This window comes from Podarcis vaucheri (genome assembly GCF_965113315.1).
Source record: "Podarcis vaucheri genome assembly, chromosome: 3".
Lineage (NCBI taxonomy): Eukaryota > Metazoa > Chordata > Lepidosauria > Squamata > Lacertidae > Podarcis > Podarcis vaucheri.
Window position 1 is genome coordinate 99739259 of NC_138761.1, and position 12806 is coordinate 99752064.

Below are 12806 nucleotides of genomic sequence, written 5' to 3' on the forward strand. Positions count from 1 at the left end.
GTGGCTAAGCCGCTTCTGGCAAACCAGAGTAGTGCACAGAAATGCCATTTACCTACTTGCACTTTGACGTGCTTTCAAACTGCTAGGTTGGCAGGAGCAGGGACCAAGCAATGGGAGCTCACCCCGTCGTGGGGATTTGAACCGCCTACCTTCTGATCGGCAAGTCCTAGGCTCTGTGGTTTAACCCACTGCACCACCCGTGTCCCTGTTTAATAATAGGAACACCAAAAAAAAGGGCTTGCCTCCCCTCTCCCACCATGTAAAGTGAAGGGAAGTAAAACATGGAGTGGGTTTTTATTGAAAGACTGTGAGCTCATTTCAGTGTATGTCTCACAAAGAACAGTAAGTAACTGACCACCATTTTGCAGTTATTTTAATGCTCAAGGCAATTTGCCTATCTTCTCAAAGGACAGACTAGTCCTGGTGTACTGGAGTATTTTAATATATTGACATTGGTCGAAATGGCAGGTGAGCTAAGAAATACTCGCCATCAGGCAGTGGTGATTCATGGAGATGGAGTCCCATTGTGCAAGCATACCTTGTTCCATGCATGCAACAACTTAGTAGACTCCCACCCACAGTCCTGATAATTGCAGAGTTTAATCCCATCTTCCGATGGAATGTTCTATCCATATTTTTTTTAATTGAGATTTGTCTAATGATTTATTCTTACTTTATGTGAGACTATAGGTTATGGCATGAGAATCCAGGTGTGTTTACTCCATCTCAGTTGACTCAGATCAAGCAGGCATCCCTTGCCAGAATTCTGTGTGACAATGGCGACAACATAACCAGAGTGCAACGTGATGTTTTCAGAGTGGCTGAGTTCCCACATGGATATGGAAGCTGCGATGAAATTCCTAAAGTAGATCTCAGGATGTGGCAAGATTGCTGTGAAGGTAGGTAGACACCCACACACAATTATTCTGAAAAGGCTATTATTATTTATTTATTTATTTATTTATTTATTTATTTATTGAATTTGTTTGCATCTAAGTTGCTTTGGGTTGATAAAGCAATTAACAGACAGACCCCACATAGATACATTAAAAACATCCCTCCACTTCCAAAAGGCTACAGATAGTTAATGGTCAAAGGCCTGGTTATAGAGGTAAGTTTTTGCCTGGTGCGGAAAGATATATATAATCATGGTACCAGGCAGGCCTTCCCGGGGAGAGCATTCTACAGAAGAGGAGCCACCACAGTAAAGGACCATTCTTGTGTTGCCACCCTCTGGACCTCTGAAATAACTTCATTGATATTAGGCAGGGAAACAAGTTGAGGAAAATAGGTTATCAAGTTCCTTTCTCAAAGCAGCTGTTTAGATGTTCTAAGGCTTTTAGTTCTTCTTGCACAAATCCTGCTGAATGTGGTGGCATAGCACAAAACTTCTTAAAATTGAACTCTAGGGGCATGGGTTCAAATCCCTGCCCTGTCGGGAGATCTTTGAAAAGTGAGCATTCTCCCCTGGAATGACCATTCTAACCCAATCTTAAAAGGCTGGTGAGAAAGGATGAAAAATTAAACACCCATGCATGCCCTCCTTCCCCAATAAGGACATTTGAAGAAAGATGGAGTATCCATGTGATATACAAGTATTTAATAAGCACTGTGCTTTAGTGGCTCATATCTGGCAAAACCTTGACGTCGTATTCATTATGCTTAATATATGTTCAGTTCGGACTGTAGCATGTGAGTATGCATTGGCTCACTTTGCCTGAACCTCATCTGCTCTCCTCAAGAGAAGTCTATAGCTAGCACTGTTTACAGTAAAGTTTATCCTTATCTCTTAGACAGTCATCCTGGTCAATTCCCCCTGGCCCCTTCCCAGACAAAACAATAACAGCAGTTGGGAAGGAGAGGAAGTGGCAGTTGTGAAAGCTCACTAGGAACAAGACAGGACTCATTGTCTCTTCTGCACTGGAATTTAGTTGGCGTGCATGAAGTTTGTAGTCTCCTCCTGCCCCAACCCCTTCACTTTTAGAGGCAGAAAGAAATGTAAATCCCATGAGCCCCAATGGAATAACAGTCCTCAACATGATCAGGACCTCCATTTTCCATCAAGAAGAGGTCACCAGTGTCTACATTATCTCTAATGAACCTTCACCACAGGTTGTTAAGTTGTGGGTGAACATATCAGACGACACAGTGATTCTTCAAACAGCTCTTGTTTCTTCAGAGGCCAGAACAGAACTGAGCTGAAGGGTTCAGTCAGCCTGCTTATATAGAGCTCCAGTACACATAATTGTAGGAAGAACTGGCAAGGGTGACACACTAGCAGAGGCCCACTTTGAGCTGCAGCTGAATTTGGAGGGGCCTTGGCCCTACTCTAAAGGGAGTGAGGATCTTCAAACCGTGGGTGAGGATCTTCAAACTGTGGGTATTTATATTTCAGGCTCTCCCAATTCCAAATTTGTTCCCATTGCACCCCTTTCTTCCTCAGCAGCTAATGGAAGTTTTCACTATTTTGAGACAAAGCAAGAAAGAGGCTATTACACTTACAGACATTTTGTTCCTCTATATATTGAAATGAGAAACATTGCTCCTATTCTGCAAACAAGCACTTGTCAATCAAAATTTGACAGTTTGGCCAAAGTGTATACTATAAAAAGCTGGCCTTTTTATTGAGTCTTTATTATTGCAACACTACATTATAGAATGTATCTGTTTTCATTATCCTTCCTGTTTTCCTTGCTCCTAAATACTTTTCCAGGATAGATTTTAAATTATATTTGTTACTGAAATGTATCTCTTCCTGGAACGTTTAACAAGTAGTAAAGCAGTGTAATAAAAAGAAAAACAAAGTAGCTCTTCCTCTGCATAATAACAAAACCCAGATACTTGTTTGACAAACCATTGCCGCCACAGAATTACTGTTTTAATCTGGTAAGCAAAGTAGTTTCTCTCCATGTGTGTCTCTCTCAAAAGTGATTAATATTTCATCTTCCTTTTCTTCCAATACCCTTGACAGCTTTCTTGCCCTTTTGAGCTTTCCTGAAACGCACATCTTAAAGCATCAACATAAGCCAACCCTCTCAAACCACAGATCTGCATAGTGATGCCCCCTGAAAAAGGAATCTGTTCAAATCTTTCAGACAGAGAACTTTGATGAACAAACCTCCTCTCTCAGCAGTAAATAGCACATTACTAACATTCTCTTCCACTCTCAGCCAGCAAATCTACTGTAGGAAAGCTTTCCACAACCCTAGTGCACAGCTGTGAGTTCCCATAATATTCACCACCCCTGTCTTCCCATCTCTTAAGGGGTAAAGTATATAGCACCTGCAAACAGCTGCCTTCCTCGGCCTCCAATGTATAATCGAATTTCCTGTAGATGTTTAATTTCATTGTGAGTGAAGTTTCTCTGTGTATGTCTCTCACAGAGGTACTTGATATTTCACTAAAAGATTTTAGGGAAGAGATTATTTTGAGCTTTTCCATACAGTTTTCCAAGTCAGAAAATTAAAAAGCCACTTACAATTTATTGGGCGCAATAATGTAAAGGTAAAGGGACCCCTGACCATTAGGTCCAGTCGTCGCTGACTCTGGGGTTGTGGCGCTCATCTCGCTTTATTGGCCGAGGGAGCTGGCGTACAGCTTCCAGGTCATGTGGCCAGCATGACTAAGCCGCTTCTGGTGAACCAGAGCAGCACACGGAAACGCCTTTTACCTTCCCGCCAGAGCGGTACCTATTTATCTACTTGCACTTTGACATGCTTTTGAACTGCTAGGTTGGCAGGAACAGGGACCCAATAATGGGAGCTCACCCTGTCGCGGGGATTTGAACTGCTGACCTTCTGATCGGCAAGCCCTAGGTTCTGTGGTTTAACCTACAGCGCCACCCGCGTCCCTGGGTGCAATACATGTCTTTAAAATCCAAAAACTTGTTCATAAACCCCATAACATTCTGTTCAATTTCAGACTGTAGAACTAGAGGACAATTCAATGCATTCTCTTACCACTTTCGAGGAAGACGTTCCCTTGATTTCAGTTTCCGTGAAGACAAGCCATCAAAGCACATGAAAATGTCAAAAACAAGGTAAAGAATGGATTTATTTATTTATTTATAAAAATGACAATATTGAAACATGCATGTTATTACTGAGGCACAGAAGTCTTTGGACACCTCCCAAACTTTCAGCTGCAAGTCTTTATTTACTTTTGTCCTTCAGCACATGAATTTTAGGAATGTGGCCGTATCTTATCAGCTAGGAGGTCGTATGTCTTGCTCGTTTCCAAAAGTTGCATTCCTTTTATTTCTAGTGCTTTATAATTAAATAGCTTTAGAAAGACCTCTTTCTTGGCAAATGCATCACAAGCAATCATTCAGAATCCCAGACTTGTTTTATCTTACATAGGAAAAATAATTCGGTGCAAATACATGATTATTCAGATTGCAAGGTTGGCTACCTTGTGTGATCCAAAATGCGGTCATTTTTTGCGCTGTTGTATTTTTTTATGGGTTGCTATCCTTCCAGAGATTGATGCATTGAGTGCCAGACTACCATTCAAAATCATTTTGATAAGACCAAGTGGATTGTGAATCATACAACAAAGGTGTGTTATCTCCAGTGCTGTTTAATATCTACAAGAAGCCATTAGGAGTGGTCATTAGACGTTGTGGAGTGAGATGTCGTCAGTATGCTGATGACACTCGCCTCTAGTTATCCATAGCATCTTACGAGGGAGATAACTGGGGAAGCCTGAGTAATGGGGAGCAACAAACATGTCAGAATATCATGTTAGGAACAGGGTTATTGGATTCTTTAATTAATACAATCCCAGTTCTAAAGCAAATAACATTTATTTTTTTAAGAATCTTGTATGTCCTACTAATGTACAGGGCTTTTAATCATAAATATCCTGAACAGCTTTGCTAATCCAAGTGTACTTTTTCCACCTAGGATGATAGATGGGCCTTCCTAGGACTATGACATCATGCCTTCAGTGCATAGGCAAAGTAATTTATGAGCTGCATCAACAACACACCTAAATTACATTTTGGCCTTTCCTTCTCTCCTCCTGGTTTTTTTCCCTGAGCAGGAGGATGTGAGCATGATGTAAATATCTTAGGAAGTTGAAGTGTATGGTTCTTGTCATTTTGGCTATGGTTGCATGGTAGGTGGGAGAGATGCTTAAAAATGTGTGTAGTACACACTGCAACAGTCTCAGATTTGTAAAATAGTCTGTAGCTTGCAAAACCTGTAATGGGATACCATGCTTGGAAATTAGCCAGTACGAATGTTTGTTAGAGTTTCATATTTTATCATTTAAAAACCCTGATCCAAGACAATCACCAAGTCTTTAATCTTCCATTTGTTTACGAGTCAGTCTTTTAACATATGCTCATTTCCAGTGAGAGGCATTTTTTTAAAAAAATGCAAAGGTAATAAAAAGGGGGGGCTGTGCATGTTTCAGCACTATGAAACAACAATAAACAAGGGTTAAAATTAATATGATGCACTTCTTAACATGTGATAAAAATACTATTAAATAATTGACAATTTTATTTAAAAAGCAGGGAAGACCAAGAATGCACCAAAAAAAACACAACCCTGGTTTTTGCCTTTTAAATGCTACCGTTTTATATACTTCCATCAGCTGCAAAGAGATGGAAAGAGATCAAGTTCTTCGTTGTATTGATTATTACCTTTGAAGCAAATATGCATCTGCAGAGTAACATCTTTTCATGGTGAAGTGTAAAGATGTAGTGAGTAATGGCTGAAACGATGTCTCTTTGCTCAACCTTTTCAGGTTGTTTCAAGCCTATGCTCTTCTTCTCCAATCCTCCTACAATACAAAGGGGTCAGTTTTTAGCATTCAAGTACAATGGGGATGTTAGGACTTCATCCTACACTGAGCTGTTTTTCCCTTCAGCGCCAATCTCTCCTGCTTTCATTAAGTGTTGCTTAAGTTTTCTTTATAAGTAAAACCGAGATTCTGTTGGAAGAGGAAATAGAAATTCTGCTACGTAGGTCACATTTTATACACTGGAGAATAATAATGCATGTGTTCACTTGTAGCTGTAGACTTTTAAATCTGCATTCTCTTTCCTGATCTTGGCTGGCTTTCTCATCCTTATCTCAAGTAACATGGGGAGGAGAGAGGATTAAAGCACTTTATTAGAGGGGGGACGACTGCTAGCCTTCTGATTTTTTTGGAATGTATTACTGGCATTTATTTTAAGTCTGCAGAATGTAAAGCTCAATAAAGGGAACACCTGCCAATCAGCATACTCTTTTTTTCCTGCATGCGGTAAAGTTTATGCCAAGTTTCACATCGTGAAGGAATTCTGTTACAGCAGCAACACCTATTTCAAAAACATCTTGAGGAGAAAGCAGTTGCCATCTGGTCTTCACTATGTGGAGTCTAAGAACTTTTAATGACTATATCAACTCTGCATCTCATTCAGCACCAAAGGGTCACCATTGGAAATCATAACCGTTGTGGAAAGTTCCGAATTCTTTTCTGCCATTGCTAGATCCTCCATTGTGTGTCTGCAAGGGATTGAAATGCCTAAGCCTAATTTGTACAGCATAAGCATACTCATAAACTAACCTTCTTTATAGAACGTCTGCGTTTCAAAAAAGAAATGGGTTGCCCCTCCGGCTTAATATACTGGTTAACTTTTTGTCGTTGCAGTTCTGCAAGGGAGAATAAATTTTCTAACCTCACCATCTCATCCTTTGACGAGCGCAAGAAAGCACCTGTCATGAATGACTTCAAAGAATTTGTTGGTGACATGCAAAAAACTATCACAGACCTCAGAAAACAGGTGAACATAAAAAAGGTTCTTCAGATAATATTAGAAAGTGTTTCAGCAGTATAATCCCATACATGTCAGAAGTAAGTCTCATGAGTCCAGTGGGGCTTACACCCAGGTAAGTGGGGGGAGAGTCACTGTCTTAAGCACCCTGCTCATTGTATGAAAGAGCGCATGTAATGGGTTGAAAATATGCTATTGGCACCCACTGCGGAATGGGTTGGGAGTTGCACACAGGAAAAACAATTTACTGGTGGTCTGGTTGACCCTCTGGAATGGCATAGAAGGTGGCACAAGAGTGGTGAAAGGAACTGGTAAAAGAAGCACAGTCCCCCCCCCCACACACACACACTGAATTAAAGGCCCTTCCACTCATTGAAGGAATCCTTGTGGCAGTGGAAGCATTTTTAAGATCCAGTTATGTGTGTGTGTGTGTGTGTGTGAGAGAGAGAGAGAGAGAGAGAGAGAGAGAGAGAGAGAATACTTGTGCATTAAGACTAGCACTTGTAGTTGAGATACAGGGAAGTGCAAATACAGAGAGAGATACAGGGCTATTGTGGCGGAGAACTATGAATGTTGCTTTGAGCTCCTCATAATGAAGGCTGGATATACATACAATAAATATGTAACTTCATTGTGCTCAACACTGGACATCTCAAATCCATCTCTTGGCTTCCATCTCTTGAAGTGAGTAGGACATCCTCGATTACACACATATGCCCTTTCATGTGTGAATACATGCCATCAACAAGCAGCAAATATTGGGCCTAGAAGAGTGGTTCCCAAACCTTTTCAGGCCATCACCTGCTTGCTTCCATAACCTCATCCCCCCAGTGCCCCCTACCCTATAAAAAGCATTGTTCAGAATGGCCTTTTGCATATGATAACACAGCAAAATTCAAAACAGTAGCAATTAATTGCACATTTATCCAAAATCCAATATAGTTCAAAAAAATTCAACAAAATTGATGAACTTGATGTAGTAATACCAGGTTTTCAAAGTATCATAGTCATTTACACCTCTTAGAGCCCGCCCCCCCTTAGGTAACCCCACTGCCCTCCAGGGGGCAGTACCACCCACTTTGAATGAATGAATTGATTTATTACGATCACAGACCAGAAATACCCACTTTGGAAACTACCAGACTGTAACGTCTGCTTGACCCCATTCCCTCCAGTAGCAGAGCTTTTTGACAGTCAAATGAAATGTGACATTAAATGCCAGACCTTCAGCCTCCACAACCAGCCAGGAACCCTATTGGATTGCATCTCTCAGTAAAACAAACTAGATACAATTTGAGTACTTAAGAGAAAGGCTGTGTTTCTGTGGTTTTACTGGCTTGGTTACAAAAGGTAATGGGAACGCTTTTAGTATACAGATAGCTAAACAAGGATTTCCTGCCTTTCTTCAGATAAAGAAACTTGAATCACGGCTCAGTAGAACTGAATGCACTGACGAAAAGGGTAAATCTTATTCCAGTAACGAAACCTGGAAAAAAGACCCGTGCACCACGTGCGAATGCAAAGTGAGTAATCAGATTATTCATTTTCATGGTTTTAATATGGCGTCTCCATGCTTACCTAGACATGTGTTCAGTGGGGCGTATTCCCAAGCAAGCATGAATAGGGTTCCAACATTATACATTGTAAACAAAGGTAATTGCCATTGCAGTTTTTGCACTTGCAAACCGAAGAAGTGATTTGTGCATGCAGGAGTGAATAATGAATACAGCTGGAACTCTGATTGCTGTTTTGGCCTCAACAGTTTTCACTGCCAGCAAGACAAGCTTCTGTTCAGTCAGTCTACTGGCTTGTCTTCTCACCAAAGGAGCTACTGCCAGAACAGTATGGAAATGGGCACAGAAATTGGCTTCCTAAGAATCCCAGCTTTATTTTATTTTATTTTGAAGAGCCAGCCCTTAATTCTTACAGCTGCAAAATGTTTTTAGCAATGCCTGCTAATGTTTCAGAAACCAAAGGCATGGTTGAAATTTGCTAGTGTGGTTTGGGTAGAGCTTGGCCTAGAGGAGTTCTGTTTCCTACCCCTTCCCCAAACTAGTGAAATCTGGTAATGCAGATTACTGAATAAACAGTGCAGAAGAAGATTCCTGAAATTTCTTCCAATTTAACTCAAATTACACAATTCATACAATTCAAACTCTTGAAGATTTTTCAGGATAATCTACCTATTATCTCTATGTCCATTGGACTGAAGAGAGTCTAATACATTGAAGTGTGGGTTAGGGACAATAACTTTAAACAGTGCTGACATTAATAACCATTAGATTAAATGTGGGTTCTGTGGTAGAAAACTGATTAAATGAGTGATCTTAGTAGCTCATGGCATAATGCCAGTTGTGGGGGGATATTTGCTGAATAATGTCACTGGCTATTGAACACTTTATTAGGATGTGTGCTAAGCTGTTGCTATAATTTTCCCAACACAGGTTGGCCAGATAACCTGTTACGTGGAATCGTGTCCACCGAACGATTGTGCAACACCTGTGAAGCTTAAAGGAGTTTGCTGTCCTGTCTGCTTAAAACAAACTGTTAGCAAGGAAAATAAGCTCTAAGCCTGCTTTGCAATGGTCACAATACAAGTCATATGGATATCTGCTGATGGCAAAATACAGGTAACATTAGGCATAAAACCACAACAGGACGTTTGCAGGACAGCATTCAAATGATGGTGTAACAATGTAAGGAAATGTATTATTTTACATGCTTGCCCACTGAAAAACCACCGTGTAAAAGTATTGAAAGGGAATACACAGGACAGGACAGGACAATCTTCTCAGGTTCAACAAACTGAAAACTTGGTGCTACTTTTTAAAGACTCCTTTGCCAAGTGGTTTTGAGTCTTATTAGGCTGGCTTTTATTTCTCCATACACTGGCCAAAGGAAGTCAGGAGCCATTTATTAGGACGAAGAGGGCCACAGCTTCTGTTTTTAAAATACTGTGCGGCCCAGTGTTGATAGTCTAGCTTGCCTTCTGTCAAATACCTTGATGGAGCTAGTTTGTCTTTCTGAGACCCATAGTCTACTTATTTAGCTACTCACATCATGTCTTTACAGCATTCACTCAGTATTTACTCAATATTCTGTGGCAGTGCCAATTCTAAAGGAGGATGAGGGTGGAGAACACAAATTTTGCTGTGGTTTTCTCCCGCATCTCTTTGCAGTATTAATATTCTGTCCTATCCACTGTCCACAGTTGCCGTTCTTTATATCTCTGTTCAATACCTAGGAGATGATTAGAAATCATAGGCATAAAATATGCGTTCAGCCTTGCACTGTGTAACGTAATTCAAAAGTCTGTGTACTCATGAAAGAAAAGGCACTGCTGCAATACAATAGCAATAACAAAAAAGAGGCTGCTCTGACTACTGCACATTGAGCTAAACCTGAGATAGGACTTACCTGACCTGACTTTTCTGGACACTTCCGGCCTCATTTGCAGTGTTTGCCCTTGAGAAAATATTGTTTGGATTGGACCATAGAGGGTTCATTATCTGATGTAATAAATGGGATAAAATGCCCTACCCCTCCAGCACTGCAAACCATAGGACACTGAAGCAGTACAGTAATAGCAAATCCTCTTATCAGAGCTTAATTTCTAGGGGTGGGGAAATACATTCTAGAACTCAGATTTCCAAAAGCACCATCGTCCCATCTGGAACATTTAATGCCTGGGATATTTTTTCTAGAAAAAGAGGTGCCGGCATGAACTCAGCATGAACGCCTCCCTTGTTCTCTTAAAATGCCAATGGCACCCACCTGAGAGGTGCTGGAACTTGAGTTCCAGCTGAAAAACAAACAAACCCTGCATATAGAGATTCTCTGTACAGTGGTTCCTCGCAAGACGAAATTAATTCGTTCCTCGAGTTTTTTCGTCTGGCGAATTTTTCGTCTTGCGAAGCACGAAATCCCATAGGAATGCATTGAAATTCAATTAATGTGTTCCTATGGTCAAAAAAAGTCAAAACAAAGCCAAATTTGGTACAACAAGAGTTTATTAAGTGCTCTTTAAAGTCACACATACTGTAAAGAGCATTTCAAAAATTGAAGGAACAATAAATTAAGTTTCTAAACATGACAGAAAACTTTTTTTAAAAAAAAACACACAACATGGCCCAATGGTCACAGAAAATCATAAAAATGCATGAAAAACACACACAAGCTTCCAGATTCTTGCAAACCCCTCCCCAACACCAAGTCCTTGAATTCCAAACACCCCAACCCAAAATCCAACCCCCCCAAAAAAAAGGTTTAAAAGAAGTTTTGGAAAAGCTTCAAAAATCACCAAAAAACTCAAAAAAGGCTACCACACCGCGTTCTATGAGTTGCTCCTTGAAGTCAAGTCGCAACTGTATTAACGGTGTTAAGAATAAGGAAACAAACTTGCAAGACGTTTTCAGCTCAAAAAACGGAAAACCCTTTCATCTAGCGAGTTTTCCGTCTTGCAGGGCACCACTGTAGTTACTCAGTGGTAGCATTTCCACCTGTTCATGATTGCTTTCCCCTGGAATACTTCATATATCCCCTGCTGCTGCTTGAATGGATGCAAGGACTGAACTTTGGTGAGCTCTAGCAGATATAATTCCCTCTATTTGTGATGCTATGATGCAAATGTTGTAGCTTATATTGTGAAAATGGCACTACACACATATACGAGAGAGAGAGAGAGAGAGAGATTCCCAAGGTTTGGAGACGTATACTAATATTAAGGGGAAATCCCTGAAATTGGGATGTGAGGCAAAGACTTGACCAATGGGGTCTGTGCATCCTGACTTGCCATAGAATACTGAATTCCTGTTGCAGTGGTAGAAAAATCATGTGCAAGAGGAAATAAAATGGGAGACATGGGGGGCATGTCTAACTGACTGGGAACAGTAAACAGAAGCCCTCCATGCTGCAACCTTTTGTTTTTAAAATGATGCCCTCTAATTTTGGAGTCATTTTGCTCTTAAAAAGCATAGCTGAATGGGCATCCCCTCCCCCCACCCCAAGAATCAGACCTATGTCAGATTCACTCTCGATTTAGCTCCTGCATTGTGCCTGAAGCTGCCACATGTCTTCCCAGGGAGACTCCGTTCCCCACTAATAGCTGCCTGTCAGTGAATTTGGATTATCTTGGAATCAAGGTACAAGGACTGTGAAAGCTTCATTAGTCCTATTTCTGCTGCCTTGTGTGGTTGTTAAAAAGTGTATCGTTCCCCAGCATCTTATTTCTCGAGGGTACAGTGTACGCATCCTCTTCTATCTTCTAGTATAGTATTCCATGGTATTGTCATGGAATGTGAAAGTAAAAACAAAGGTGTGCAGATAGAAAAGGGCAGGCCTATTTAAACTGAGGTGGAGAAATTATAGTGAAGCACAGCTTAGTGAGGGGCACTAAATGACACCTACCTACTGAATTGTTCTAAAAAACCTGCTCCTGTACATCTGTTCCTAAGCTGTACTATGGTGTGATTTGTGAAAAACCCATCCGCCAGAAGGCCTACCAAATAGAGATGAGCTGTTCCTTTACAAACTTTATTTTAAAAATATGGTTTCATTTAAGGGTTTTTTCCCATAATGCATAGTGCCTGTTTCCCGCCCCGCCCCCATAGTCTTTGTGTCAAAATCATGTTAATGATTACTTTTTTGTGAATCTGTGTGCCCAGTTAAGAGGTAGAAAAAAAAGCACTGTCGAATGTACGTCTACATTAACTTGCCATTGTTTACCTTTGTATTTTCAACTTTGCCTCTTTATAACCAACATGTATTATTACATACAGTGAAGGAAAACTCTCATACCTCATTTGACAGACATGTTTGGTTTCTTAAATGGTGCTTTTCCAGAAAACAAGTCTTAATTCCCTGGAATATAGCAGTGTTCTTCAAGTCCTGACACACTCACTATCTTTTCTAACCAATGCTAAAAACAAAGTCACTGATTGCTAAGTTAAATCATTAGGATTTAAGGATCAGGGACTTTAAAAAGCAGTGCCATATCGAAAAAGAGGGAAGGGGGCAAATACAAGAACCTTTTCAACTTGCT

At 40.5% G+C, this 12806-nt stretch overlaps 1 protein-coding gene across 3 annotated transcripts in view; it reads left to right on the top strand.

The window, feature by feature from the left end:
* Positions 1–10548, top strand: part of PXDN (peroxidasin) — a 70217-nt gene extending 59669 nt beyond the window's left edge. For 2 of the 3 annotated variants that reach the window (XM_082215395.1, XM_082215396.1), the window contains 5 exons: positions 691–899; positions 3922–4039; positions 6643–6775; positions 8176–8289; positions 9211–10548. In XM_082215395.1, coding sequence (XP_082071521.1) covers positions 691–899; positions 3922–4039; positions 6643–6775; positions 8176–8289; positions 9211–9336 — 700 coding nt within the window. In that variant the 3' untranslated portion in view covers positions 9337–10548. The remainder of the gene's footprint in view (positions 1–690; positions 900–3921; positions 4040–6642; positions 6776–8175; positions 8290–9210) is intronic. The other variant, XR_014217577.1, reaches the window with a different exon arrangement.
* The last annotated feature ends 2258 nt before the right edge of the window (positions 10549–12806 follow it).